Source organism: Anser cygnoides, chromosome 26 (genome assembly GCF_040182565.1).
Source record: "Anser cygnoides isolate HZ-2024a breed goose chromosome 26, Taihu_goose_T2T_genome, whole genome shotgun sequence".
NCBI classification, from domain to species: domain Eukaryota; kingdom Metazoa; phylum Chordata; class Aves; order Anseriformes; family Anatidae; genus Anser; species Anser cygnoides.
The window spans coordinates 5806697-5821471 of record NC_089898.1 but is presented as its reverse complement, the minus strand read 5'-3'; the positions used below and the strand labels follow the sequence as shown (position 1 = coordinate 5821471).

Here is a 14775-nt window from a genome sequence, read left to right as displayed (position 1 = left end):
TTATGTAAAAACAATGAAAATGGGAGTGCCTTCGCCCGCCTGGGGTGTGCCCTGGATTATTTTTAAGGAGCTGACCTCAGTGCTGCCGCACTATGTCATCTGATCATGCTCCCGTTTCTGAAAGTCTTCCAAGGGGATTGCAAGTTAAAAATAAATGGGAGAGGTGAAGGAAAGCCTCCTGGTGAGTCAGATATTACTAGCCCTGAAAAAAAAAAAAAAAAAGGCAAAGATATTCAGCTTTTCCTGCACAGGATCCAACAGGTCGGTCCTGCGCTACTTGGGGAAGGTCTGTGAGTAAGTTTATAGGAAGCTGGATTAAAGCATCACTGGCTGAGTATTTGTTCCTGCAGCTTTACGGAGCTTTAAAAGAGCCCAAATGCTGCCTGTCCTTGTCTTTTCAAACAAACAAGCAAGTTATTGAGAGGAAAGGACATAATGTGCTCTTTCTGTTAAGGATTTTGGTTCTTCTACATGCTCATGCTCCCAGACACAGAAGCAAATTGTTCACCCCCAAAGGCACTGACCCTGAGTGTCCCATGGCAGCTTCTCCAGAGGCACAGGACAAGTTATTTTTAAACAAAATATCATACTGAATCTGAATTCAGACAGCAAACTTCTTCCTTGAAGGATCGTGATTTACTTATCCATGTAGCCTGATTTCTCCATAAATTCATCTAGCTATTGCTTGCAGAACCCAGACTTGATTTTTTTTTCCTCTTTCAAAGCACTTTTATTACCAATGCTTATTCCAAAATGAAAAAGTATCCCCCCCCAAAAAAAAGCTTTTATTTTATTTTATTTTATTTTATTTTATTTTATTTTATTTTATTTTATTTTATTTTATTTTATATTTTTTTAAAAAGCAGTTATTTAAAAAATAAAAACAGTTACAGCACCTGAGTGATGTCACTAGAGCCAGCAGGGCCACTCCCTGCAAATTCTGGGGGGGTTGTACTCCTTGCAGATTATCTTTTAAAGCTGCAGTGCATCACTGGGAAGGCATCAGCCTGTAGTCAGGGATGCCCCCATCTGTAAAGAGCTTAGGCATGCCCCTGCTTGGAATAGCAGGTGTACACCAACAGAGCTTGTTATACTCCTAATCAGATTGTAGCAAGTGGCTGTATATTTATAGCTCTTTTAAGATAGTTCTCTAATAGTAGAGGGTATGTTCTCCAAAAGAAGCTCACATTCAACTACTTCAGCTAACTTGCTTCCTCAAGGATCAAGCTGTGGCTTGGAAACGCAATAAGAAAGCTACCTCACTTATTTGCAAAAAGCAGTAATGCCTTTCAATGCTCACCCAGCTATGCCCTCAATAGGAGCCTTCCGCCCACAGCATCACGTCACACCAGTACCTGAGCCCCGTCTGCCTGTGGAGTGATTTGCAAGAATGTGCTGCAGAGACCTGCAACCCAAAGGAGATACAAGCATGGGGGATATAATTCCTCCCCCTGCCCCAGAACCATGGCTGCAGGCAGTCTCATTTGCTGGGGCAGGCATGAATTGATTTATTCTTTCATTTTTCCATTCCAGCTTTTGGCTTTGCAACAGAGCTGCATCTGTTAAAAAATAAAATCCTGGAAACAGCATGAGATGGCGCTTGAAAAAATTGCTTTGCTTGCTTTTCCCTCGTGTTTCCTCTCCTGGCACATTTTTGGGCCATTTGTGTCCTTGTCTGTCTCCAGGATTAGGAACTAGCTGTGACTTCTCCACAGGATCAGAGGTCGTGCAGTTGCTGCCTGTGATAGAGTGAAGGTGCATGCATTCAGTGTCCTGCTCACACCAGTTTTGTAAGGAGCATCATGGCTTGCTTCCACCAATGGCAAAGGGCTACAAATTTGTACAGTCTTTTTATTTATTTGTTTTTAACAGGAAAACTTACTGCACTCAAGAGTGGAGGAGAAACACCATCCATGAGCTGCACTTTCCCCTCATGCATTCCAATGCAGAATAAATGTGCAATTCAAGATTTCTATGTAATTCTTCAGAGCCTTGTGGAAAACCCCCTTGTTCTAAAAATGGGCCCAGTGCGGCATTTCTTGTTTGTTGGTAGGGACCTGCCTTTCCTGCGGTCCCCAGGGACTTGAACCCTGGTGGAGCTTTACCCTGTGTGTGCAATGAAGCCCTATGCAAAATCCCTTAATAGTTGTTTTGTTTTGTTTTGTTTTGTTTTTAATTGAACAATGACATGGAAAATTAAGCCTGACTGAATGACATCTGTCCTTTTCTCTTGTACAGTTGCCCCTGGTGCTTTCCTTCCCTGCACTGCCATTGCCCCATTTATTCCCCAGATTGCCTTTTCTCTGCTCTCATTGAGGCAAGAGCCAGATATCACTGAGATATTGCCTTCTCAAGAAAATCCCGAAGTAGAGCATTTCACATAAGAGATTGTTCAGTGGTGATACCAGAAAATAAACCAATTTACAAATACAAAAATGTATTTCATTAACCCTTCAAGCACATAAAGGGAAGATTGTTTGCAGCTATTATTGCCCTTGAAGGGTTTAAAGCATTTCCTATGGAGGGAATGTTTTCCTAGCTGATTCCTAGCAAGGTGATTGATGTTCCATGCTTTGAGCTCCATGACTGATGCTCCAGTGTTCAAGAGGCATTTGAATAATGCTCTTAAGAATATGCTTTAACTTTTGGTTAGCCTTGAAATGGTCAGGCAGTTGGACTTGATGGTATTTGAAGGTCTCTTACAACTAAACTAAATTAAATTTCTTTTCTATTCTATTCTAAAGAGGTTTCCTGATGAGGTGACTGTGCTTGAGCCAGCTCAAGCCCAGATGTGTTCCCAGCTCCAGGGAGCAACTGCAGGACAGGGATGGGCTGTGAGACTTGGTGATCTAATCCCCACCTCCAAAACCTGTCAGATCACCCCAAAAACTTATATCCAGTAAACCTCACGCAAACTATTTTCATGCTTTCCCCTGCATTTACAAGCTGTGGCTTTCCCCAGGCGAGCCAAATTGCCAGAGTGCACTATGTGAACTGAAGCGTTGTGCATGAATTAAACCAAAATTTCAGAAAAAAAAAAAATCAATGAGAAGCAATGAAGTAGGGTCACATGGATCTGGGTCCTCTTGCAGCTCTTGCACAGCTCTCATTATTAAAACAAAGTCAGTTCTTTCTATTTGTTACAAGAAAAAACAGCCCATTAATGCTTTCTAGCCTGGCACCAACTCCCTCCTCACTTAACATTGCATTACTGCATCCGCCTAAGCTGTGGCTGAGGCTGAAGATGAAGAAGGGCTGACCTCCAGCACAGATCGATACAGCTCTCAGGTTTCTGCCAGTAGAAATTTCACCCCAAGATACTTAAAGCAGGGAACACTGCAGAAAGAGTTTGTGTGGCTCGGTTAAAGAGATGCTGCAGGTTTGGGTGCTTTCAGTATTGCTAACTTCTACAATAAAATAAATCAGTTGGCTGGTCCTGTTCTAACTGCAGCTGGGATCCAACAGAGTTTCTCTATTTCCCCAAACAAGGTGAGAAGTTCCTCTGAAACAGATTATGGTGGAGAGATTTTGTTTTTTAGAAGTCACTGATGGATTGATCTCAACCGTCCAGTCCCTGGTGCTGTATTTCCTTCACAGATGCTTTGGATTTTAGATAGATAGTCCACTGATGAGTGCTTAAGCCAAACCCAGGGAATCAGGAACCATCTGTGCACCCACAAGAGGAATGAATGTGTCTACATATTACAGGAAAAATATTCAATCGGCCTGTAATAGCTGACCTTAATCCTGACCCAGTTATTTATTTTTTTCATATAGAAATGAATATGTATGTCAAGCAGGCACAGCCAAACCACCCAGCACAACCCACTTCCTGCCAGACAGAAGTTTCTTTTTTTTTTTTTTTAATTTTTTTTTTCAAATATAATCTGGTCAGATGGATAGAGAAGCACATGGAGCAAGGGGCTGGGAGTCCTCTTTATGGCCAGATGTACTGTGTAATCCAGTGGTGGGAGCACCACCAGGGCGGCCATGCAGAAATCCATCTGGGTGCAATTAGCTTCAAGGTGCAATTGCATCTCCTAACCACTGTGCCAGTGCCCCTGGGTGCTCCAGGCTCAACCCTTTTACCGTAGCCTAACCTAAAGGATGGGAATTAAGGCCAGATGAAAAACTTGCCTGAGCCATTAGCGCACTATAGCCATACATTCCCTTATCCTCCAAACAAAGGGGGCTATATAAGCTTGTCATGAGCATCACATATCATTTTTAATTAGTGTTTGTGGTAGAGGCATACCTCAAAACACACATCTACAGGAGCTCTGCAACTGCTCTGCCGTTTCACTCAATCAAAGCAAGATGAACTCAGAAGACAGACCCATCATTTCTGCTGTCGGTCTAAGTCTATTTTATTCTCTACTCATCAAGCTGCAGAGTATCTCTCTCTGTATATTTTACAGTGGATGGGTTTTTACAAGCTAATGGATTTGGATACAAACGGCACCACTAAAAGCTTCCTTTGCTTCTCATGCTGCGACACCCAGAGCCCTGACACTGAGCTTTCCAACCCAGCCCCAAATCCCAAATACAAACAACTCTTGAATATCACCGAATAGAAACAACTCGTGAATAAACCAGCCAAGCGCTGCAATTTTCCAGTTTTGCCTCTTGCATTGCTCGTACACGCCGGGAGAGATAGGGAAGAACCCAAAACGCTGTGCTCTCCGAGGGGAAGGAGGGTGCTGGCCAGGCTGTGCAGCTTGTGCTCGGCAGCCGGCTCCTCCCTCTCGCTATTTATTCCTTCCCCCGTCTCTGCGGCCGGGACTGGATCACCCTGAGCCGAGCAGGCGGTGGTGAGTGCCGGGGCAGGGACTCTGGGGGGCACGAAGCCAGGCGGGGGCTGGGGGGCAGCCGGGGCGATGGTCGGAGCTGGGCTCTGCGCGGCGTTGACGGCTGAATCGCCTTAGGGGATGAGGGCTGCCCTCCCTTCGCTGCCTAAAATAGGCATTTCCAGCTCCGAAGGAGACTGCCAGCCTTAAAAGAGCTCTGCTGCTTGCCTCTGCTTGTTTATTCCGATTCCGGGCTGATTCTGGTGGAAAAATGTCGTCGCTCCCCCCCCCCCCCCCCCCGGTCGACCCCCGGTGTTTTATTCGCCCGGTGTTGTGGGAGCCTGGGGCCCAGTGGTGCAAAATTGTGCTTCCCTGGTGCTGGGGGGGGGTGGAAAAAGGGGGGATTTCTGAAAGGCAGGGATGTTATTATCAGAAAGCAGCTGTCATGTCTTACACCTCCCCCAGCCCTGCTTTTGTGGCCCCGGTGCCACCGGCACTCAGCAATTCCCAGCATTGCAGAGGGGGCTCGGCTCGAAGCACAAACCGAGCGTCTTCCCCTCTACCCCACTGCTCCTCTGCCTTGCCCTTGCCCTTCCCCTTCTCCACCTTCTCTCTTTTCTCCTTTACCCTCATCTGGGCCCAGGGCACTGTAGCAAGGCCTGGCCTGGGGTGATTTTGGCAGGGGGTGCTGGATTTCCTCCCCGGGGCCAAAGCTGTATCTGACAGCCCCCCGCACAGCTGCACACTCCCACACATGTAATCGCTGTTCGCAATCGCTCTATGCAACCTCCATTTTCCCTTTCCCTTCTGCCATGCTGGCACTGTGGTTGTAAACACGGGTGCAGACATAAAACCCTCCTTCTACCCCTCCCTGAGTGCCATAAATCAGCTGAATTAATCAATCATCTCCATTCAAGGCTTCTCAGATCAGTCACATCATAAATATTATCTCTGAAACAAAGAAAGCAGCTACTGAGACCAGGCACCTCACCCCCAGGTAAGTGCATCCGCATTCCTTATCTCTTGCAGGGTTTTAATTGCGTTTATTAAGGGAGAAGCTCAGCCACCTGAGGAGCTCAGTAATTAGCTGTGCAAACACAACCGAACCCCCCCCCCCCCCCCCCCCCCGGGGTTTGTCAGAGCTGAAATACAATTAGGGGATCAGGTCGGTACTGCCGGGCTGGAATATCCTTTGGGGCCTTCCCAAAACCTGTTTTCATCAAGGCTGTGTTTTAGGGTTATTTTTCCACCCCTTGCAACTTGCTTCAGGAAGTCACATGTCTTAAAATGAGCTGCCAACTTGCTGCTTTTTTTTTTTCCCTATTTTCCAAATCCTTCTTTGAGATCCCAAGGGAGCATTCACCCATCCAAATTTTTTGACATGTCTTCTGGCTATTTTTAAACTAGCTGATCTCATTGTTGCTTGCTCCCAAGTGGGTGGGTACTGTGGGACTGGGAAAGCAGCAAACCTGGTGAAAAGCAGCTGCCAAGACTGGGTTTCCTCCCCATCACAGGGGTCACCTCACTGAATCCTCCCTGTTGTTATTTAAGACTCTTGCTAGTGATCCCAACCAAAATGCTGCTGTTAAAGTGCCGCAATTCAAGATTTCCTAGATTGTTTCAGGCCAGAATTTTCTGAGGGGTAAAAGGGCATTACTACCTGAATAGAAAGAGATTAGTGTCCTTTTTCATGGAGCATAAAACCTTAGCTGGTATGCAAAAGGAAAAAGTTCTGGCTTCAAGAGGAAATTGTTGTGGCTGTTTGCTCTGTTAAAAGCAATATCTCACAAGAGCCATCTGTTATCTGCATTAAACTTGTCTTTGGATTTACTTGTGACCATTAATGCCTGCAAAAAACACTCAAGATCCAAAATGCGGTTACTTCTTGCTGCAAGATGAGCCAGAAAGCATGCCCAGCACGTTGTCTACCCTTTTGTATTACTGGACACGCTTACTGATCATGAGGATTGCAGTAACTTGATGCTCCTTCGTGCTGCATGTGGAACCTGAAGGGGGTTTTCAGTTCAGAAGGTGTTTTCCAAAGGCATAGACCTGGTGTTTATTACTCCTTCACTGTTTCACAGGGAGATAACAGCTCATTAAAGTGGCATTTCTTCCTCCCACCAGCTACTGTAAGTGTAAGGGACTCCTGGCATCCTGCATGCCCCGGGATGCCAGCAGCAATGCTGAGTAAGCAGCTTTGCAAACACATTAACCAGAAAGACACCACCAGCTGGTTTTCAGTTAAGGTCTGTTGTGCATAAACAGGGACTTGGGCAAAACACAGTGAATTTCATTCTTTTGCAGAAGATCTCCAGGGAGAGCCTGAGTGTAAACCTCAGGTCTGGTTAAGCATTTTTCCCAAAATTCTTTTTTCCGCTATTGAGAATTGCTGTTAGCAGCAGAGCTGGCCCTTGTGGCTTATGGAAAGCTGTACAGGAGGTTCCAAGCAAGGGAAGGTAGAGATACAGGGGTTCTGGGGGGAGGGAGAAGGGAGTAAACAAGCATTTAAGCTCAAACTGTTCATTCTGTAGCTAGATTAAAGGGGATGATGTGTGTTTTATATGATGCATGATTTGGATGCAAGCAAGCATAAAGCCTGTCATGCTTACAAATGGTGCAGACAACAGCTGGGGGTCTCTGTCCCCTGCCCCTAACACACTGCTTGTCCTTGTACCTGCAGCCATGGCCAGGCTCCTCGTCACCTGCTGGTTGGTGGCCCTGCTCCTTGGTGCCTGCACTGATGTTGCCCTCTCCAAGAAGGGTAAAGGCAAACCCAGTGGGGGTGGCTGGGGCACTGGGAGCCACCGCCAGCCCAGCTACCCCCGCCAGCCTGGCTACCCCCAAAATCCTGGCTATCCCCACAACCCGGGGTATCCCCACAACCCAGGGTACCCACATAACCCAGGGTACCCCCACAATCCCGGCTGGGGATACAACCCATCCAGCGGAGGAAACTATCACCACCAAAAGCCGTGGAAACCCCCAAAGACCAACTTCAAGCATGTGGCTGGGGCAGCAGCAGCAGGTGCTGTGGTGGGGGGCTTGGGGGGCTACGCCATGGGGCGCGTCATGTCGGGGATGCACTACCACTTCGACAGCCCCGACGAGTACAGGTGGTGGAACGAGAACTCAGCACGTTATCCCAACCGGGTTTACTACCGGGATTACACCAGCCCTGTGACACAGGACATGTTCGTTGCTGACTGCTTCAACATCACAGTGACCGAGTACAACATTGGACCCGCTGCCAAGAAGAACGGCTCGGAGGCAGGCACAGGGGCAAACCAAACGGAGACGGAGCTGGAGACCAAGGTGGTGACGAAAGTGATCCGTGAGATGTGCGTGCAGCAGTACCGCGAGTACCGCCTGGCCTCGGGCATCCGGCTGCACCCTGCCGATGCTTGGCTCGCCCTCCTCCTCCTGCTTGCCACCCTCTTTGCCATGCACTGATAGGGTGTTGCACCCCGGCCCTGCAACGGTGAGATGTCTTCATGTCCCTGAGCCCACCCGAGGGGTTCCCCTCCCCTGTCCTCACTTTGTCCACCTTTGGTGAAGAGCTGTCAGGGTGAGTGGGCACTGATGTCCCCCACTGCCTCCCTACAGGCTCCAACTTGGGCAACCATGAGTAAATTTTGCCCTGTCCTGGTTGTGTCAGGACAGCTGCCAGTGATGGAGTAGGATGCCCAAAAAACAGTCATCACCACCTCCTCCTCCTCCTCTTTGGGGTCACCCCAAGAGTGATGGGCCCAACAGAGATGGGCTTGCCCAGCCTTCATCATCCCTGCAAGAGCATTTCTGAAAATCCTCTTTGCTAGGAAGCAGGGTTTTACCTAATCCGTTTAGCAACAGCAACACCAAAACGCCTTTCCCTGGGACACGCCAGTGTTGCAACTCTGAGCACGAATGCTCAGCACTCTTGCATTCCATGGGGTTTTATGGGTTTTGGGGTGCTCCAAGCAAGACCCTGGGCTGCTGGGTGTAGTTTTAACCCTTTAATCCCCCAAAACCACCCTCACGATGTACATAGGAACATATCAATGCTGCAGCTGGCATGCTGCAAATACCTCTTGCAGCAGCACCCCACCCCCAAAAAAGTGGGTTTGGAATAGCAAGGCTGAAGCCACAGCTACTTTCCGAGTCCCACCAGGGCTGGGTTTGGAATATCGCCCCGCACCACTTTGCTTTCAGCTGAGCCTTGCTGCCTTTTGTAGCCTGCCCAAAGGAGGCAAGTGTGAATACCTGAATGCCCAAGAAAAGCCCCCCAAAGTAACACCTGCAATGTTACAGCCCGAGAAAATGCTTTTCCTTAAGTGCTATGGGTGTTGAGTGCATCTTGCGCAGTCAGTCATGGAAGCATGGTCATTATTTGCCATCAGCACTGTAACCCAAAGGATGCAAAAATATATCCAAAGGGATTCCCAGGGGGATCAGTCACACAGGGAGGGACTTAAATCACCTAAACTGGACTGATACAGCAAACAGCATTGATAAAATGAACCCTGAGGAACTGGCGATGCTGGAAAACCACCTTTCACAAATAATTTGACACACTCACGGCACAGCTGCCATGGCAATGGCAGCTGAAACTATTGCTTCTTGTGCTTTGGTTGATGCTGATTTGTATATAGGCTGTAGTATATGTAAAGTTACACTTGTCAAGCTACTTAACACCGCATAGATCTGATATATATCATGTATTTTGGCACTGAATGCCCCTGTTGACGATATCAAACCATTCTAAATGATTTTCGCATCAGTGTAAGCTAAGTGGAGATATACATAAACACAGAGCAACAAAATCTTTTGGGATATTCACTGCAAAAGCAGGACATGGAGTTAACATGTACTTTGTGATACGCGACTGTTTTGTAAATTTGTAACAGCGCATGCTCTGCATTTTACCTTCCAATACTTTTCTAAGTGTTCGACATCTGGTGCAAATTAAAACAGGTGAAGCGAAGGTGCAGGTCAGCCTCCTTCATGCGAACGCCTCCCTGCAGTTTTAGCTCTTGCCATCTTGAGATCCCACACCCCATCCCAGGGCTTTGGTGACATCCTGGTCTCATCACCTGTTTTCCCCATTTTCTTCCCCTTTTCCCCGCTTCTTGCCCACTTTCTCTCTCGGAAGCATTCTGTAGGGATGTGCTTCAGATAGAAGCAGCTTTCTTTTGCCCTTTCTGACCCTGCCTCCCATCACGTGGACATATTGTTCCCCTTTAACACTGAATTTAACCCAGAAACCACAATCTGAGTTAACCTCTCCTCCCCTGCTTCCACAACTGGCTTCAGTGCCATCCAACAAACATTTTCTAATAAAGCCAAAACAACAGCTGAGGACCAGGATATCTTCTCCCCATTTGAACCTTGTATTCCTCCCTCTGCTTGTCCAATAAAAGAGCTTTCATGTTTGCTATTTCAGTGGAGATAATGCTGAACAACGTCACATGAAGCCTCAAACCATACTTACTGCTGCCAGAAATTGGAATCTCCCATAGTTCAAAAAACAGCACAACTTTTGGGCCATTTGGAATGTAGCGAAGCTTAAAGATTGCAATTAAACGAACTGAAGGGTTTGGGCACCTCAGCGTGATGGTGCCTTTTTTTGCAGCTTGGACTGGTTTGGTTTGAGCCCATGCAGAATGCTATTAATTGTACTGCAAAACCCCCTTCCCACAAGGACACTAAAGGATTTGGTCTTCAAGCAGTGCTCCAGGTAAACCCCCAAAGTGTCTCTTTTTCATACTTCTGGCGGGGAAAAAAAAATATTCAGCACTAAATAGATTATTATTTCTGAGTGCAAGAAGCCTGCTCAGAGAAGGAAACCACAAGAAGTCGTTAACAGGGATCGAGAGCTCCCATAGGTGTCTGGAAAGAGCAAAAGTTTTTTCTTCCTTGAAATTAGCTACTGGGTGTAACCACATTATCTCTGACTATCGGTAAGGAGCCCCAAATGGGGAGTGGGGTGAAAAAATAGATGGCAGGCAAGAAATGAGCAAATTTTATTATTTGGAGCTAGTTACCAAAGTGAGGGGGAATAAATAAGATCTCCAACATTACATCCTTGCTGTTCCAGAGCAATGCAAAAAAAATGGTGATGAAGAGGAGGATTTGGGGAATAAAAAGCCCCTATGACTTTGTTGGCTCTTCCCTAAGCTTCCCTGGGACTGCTACTCAGCTTTTCTCCTGCACCAATTCAGTTGTGAAAGCAACCCAGCCGCCACCCAAACCCAGCCTTCACCAGGTCGGTTAGCCTAAATAATTGCAGTTGAATATCTTAGAATGCTCCCAGGTCATTTTAGGGGTGCAAAGAGATGCAGCACCCCAAAACACACCACTTTAGCTGCCCCAGCCCTGCTTGTGATCCTGGGTGGGATTTCTCATTGCTCCAAGTGCAAGGTGCACAGGAGCAGCTCGTCCCTTCCATCTCCAGACAGATGTTGCAGGATGCTTCCCCAAGGGGAAGTGGAGAAAATGTCTTTGCAGATGGCCAAGGAATGGCCTGCATGGCTGTTCTCTGCACGCTGGGGAAGCTTTATCTAACCTTTCTTATTAATTAACACATTGCAAACCGAGAAACAAGAGCAACTTCAAACTTCAAATAAATATAAAATGGTAGCAGTGAAGGCATGGTTCTTTGGGGTTGGGCTTAGAGGACCCAGATCCTGTTCCAGCAAACTGCAGGTAAGCTCAACATTTAAAACAAAATGAAAGAGAGAAAGAGAAAGAGGGAAAGAGAGAGGGAAATGGGGAAAAAGGGGGAAGAGGGAGAGAGAGAGAGAGAAAGAAAGAGAGAGAGAAAGAAAGAGAAAGAGAGAGAAGAGAGAGAGAGAAAGGAAGGAAGGAAAAGGAAGGAAGGAAGGAAAGAAAAAGAAAGAAAGAAAAAAAGAAAAGAAAGAAAGGAAAGAAAGAAAGAAAGAAAGAAAGAAAGAAAGAAAGAAAGAAAGAGAAAGAAAGAAAGAAAGAAAGAAAGAAAGAAAGAAAGAAAGAAAGAAAGAAAGAAAGAAAGAAAGAAAGAAAGAAAGAAAGAAAAAGAAAGAAAAAAAAGAAAAACACATTTTCAAGATGAGTGTACTGATATTGGGGCTAGCAACATCTGCATGGCAAGTTGGGTCGTTCCCAAGTTCCAGTAAGGGAAGGTCTGACCTCAGCACACAGCAACACAAAATGGTTATTTCCAGACCCCCAGAAGCCAGACATTTTCCTGCACTTCACTCAAAGTAGATGAAGCTGCTCCAGGGCCAGCAAGGCAGGTGGAAACACTGACTTCGGCAATGCTTGGAGGAGGCTCAAAAAAACTATGTCCACCCTCTGTGCCCACACAGCACTGAATTAATTGGCTAAATACTGCAAATCCTGCAGTGTTCGTGGAGCTTTGCTGCCAAACAAACAGAAAGTGTTTCTGATTTACCATGCTGATAAAGGAGAAATAAAGTGCAAATGCAATAGTTTAGAGGTAGTTTTTTTTCTGCTGTCTTTGAAATCTCTTTATCAAGGTAAAACCCTCACTTGACAAATAAGCATTCCCTATGGAGGCTGAACAACACCACACTTTTTTTCTACCAAATAACAAACAAACAAAACACCCGAAACCCTCTAAAAAGTGTGTTTTTAGTGCAAGTGATGTTACAGCTGGACAGTTGGCACAGAGCTGGAGGAGGGATGTGCAGGGGATGTGCAGGACATGCATCGCTGCCGGACACTTGCCGCCAAGCGGACGACAGCTCCATCTCCTGTCCGAGCTGTGCCCCAGCTCCAAACAGCAGCCCTGGAGATGTTTTTGCAATGCTCTTATTCCCGAATACACCTCCCAAGGCAGCTCTGATGTCTCAGGAGTTGTTATTTCAGAGGAAAAGGAATGAAAAATGCCCTTTCCTCGCCTGCTGTTGCTTTCATAAAAAGGTGGTTGGGGGTGGTGGTTGTGCATGCCCTATGTGTTGCATACCCTTCGGAGGAAGAAAGCAAGAAAAAGGTGGGACTGCATGAAGCTGTGGCATCTCTGAACTCAGGCTGCAAATCAGATGGTTGAGTGGAGGATGCTCGTAGCATGGTCCTGCCATCTAGCCTGGGCAGGTCAGGATGCAAAACATGGGTTGGAAGATGTAAATTCAGGCTTATCATTTACATCACCTAAGCACGCTAACAACAACCAACCAACCCCCAGTACGTTATAGGAACAGCTGTACTTGTTCAACCTGAAAGTGAACCCAGGCTGTGTCCTAAGCCAGAGGAGAGGTGACAGAAAATCATACTCAGCATCATTTAAGTGAGAAAACCAGGCTCAGCAATATTTATCCTTACCTGCAGGAAGATGAAGCTGGGGACTGCCCCATTGTTTTTTGGGGACGCCCCAATAGTTTGCTTGGTTCCTCTTTGCTTGCAGCAGTGGCTGAGCTGCTGCACCTCAACCAGGTTTTTGGAGAGGTTTAACCACACAAGACAGAGAACAGAGATAAAAATGCAGGATCTGGGGCAAAAGGATCCCTCTTTTCCCAGAAGGACATCAGAGAGGATTTGCATCAATTTCTCTGCTGGGAAGGCCTGGAGGAAAAGCAAACCCGAAACATCCACAAAGGGCAAATCCTGGAGCAGGGAGCCCCCACACCCCGGAGAACGGGCAATCCCATAGCTGCCTGTGTTTTGGACAGGGGATGCTAAAGACTGGGACAGATTTGGTCATATTAATGCTGGAGAGATGGGACAGGAGGAGTTAGTCCCCAGACAGTGTGGTTACCCCCAGTGCCACCCTCTCTGCAATGTCCCTTAGCAGTGCAGGGCTTCCCAGGCTGCAGATGGTACTAAATATGATGGATTTGGTTTAAGGCTCCCCATGACACAAGCAAATCTGCAGTCCAAGAAGGTATGCCCCAATACTGCAAACTGGAGCAAGAGGCTGTCTCTAGGCCAAACTTTATTGCAAGTCAAAGGGGTTCATTTTGGAGCCCCATGTCCCCACTGAATCTCTGTGCTTTTTTCTGGGGGGGGAGGGGCATCTTTTTGCAAAGCCGTGCAGTGCAAAACCAGATCCCAAGCACCATGGCTGGTGGGGCTGATCCGGGGCTGCCTGCCACCATCCAAGTGCAAATATTGACACTTCCTTGCAGGGCTTGATTTGATTGTATGCTTGATGGGTTTGCAGGATCCAGTTGGCCCCAAGGTGGCCGCAAGTGTGGTGATGGCTGCTCGGCTCCAGCTCTCACAGAGGGTCCCGTCATGCCAGTGGGGGAAACCAAGACAGCAGCATCCTCCCGCCTCCCCCCAAGCCCCATCCCACCTCCCAGCACAGTCACGCACCAGTAAATCCCCACAGCTTCGGCTCAGAGGGGTCACCCAGGTGCCCGTGCCCCCTCCCCACACTGATGCTCAGAACTGCATCCTGTGGCTGACGAAGCAGATGGCATTAGCCAGCAGCAGAGTGGGGACAATGCCATCGTGCTGGTCCCTGGGGGCTCGGCTGGGGGGTCCTCGCTTGGCCCCCACCTCTGGCCAAACTGGAGCATGAAACCCCCCCACCAGTGGAGGCTGCCGGGCGGCTGGGGGGCCGTGGCCAAGACGAGATGGCCGCGGGCGTCCCAGGAGCCCCATGCCGTACCCCGCGGCAGCACCAGCCGCGATGGCCCCTGCCACCTTAGAGCCACGGCTAGGGGTGCCGCCGCCACGGGAGACAGCGCGAAAGCCCCCGCGCAGCCCCCCGCCACCACCGCCTCCTCCTCCACGTGCCCCGGCTCTTCCTCCAGCTCCACGGCGGCCACCGGCAGCATCGCTGAAGAGGGCGAGCAGCAGCACCACCATCCAGCACCAGGCATCGCGGGGCCTCATCCTGCACGACCTGCAGAAGGGGCGCAAGGAGGGATGGTGAGCACCGGCATCCTCCTTGTGTGCTCTGTGCATGCAGCCGTCTAGCTCGCATCCAGATCAGGCCAAGCGATACGTCTTATATTTTCTTACATTGTATTGTGTTATATTATACTACACTACACTATACTAA

The 14775-nt window shown here is 47.9% G+C and overlaps 1 protein-coding gene across 1 annotated transcript; it reads left to right on the top strand.

Annotated features, from left to right (window-relative positions):
- The first annotated feature begins 4648 nt into the window (after positions 1-4648).
- Positions 4649-9750, top strand: PRNP (prion protein (Kanno blood group)). The gene is made up of 3 exons (XM_013199246.3): positions 4649-4811; positions 5705-5784; positions 7471-9750. The coding sequence occupies exon 3, from the start codon at positions 7473-7475 to the stop codon at positions 8238-8240; it is 768 nt and encodes a 255-aa protein (XP_013054700.3). The 5' UTR covers positions 4649-4811; positions 5705-5784; positions 7471-7472; the 3' UTR covers positions 8241-9750.
- The last annotated feature ends 5025 nt before the right edge of the window (positions 9751-14775 follow it).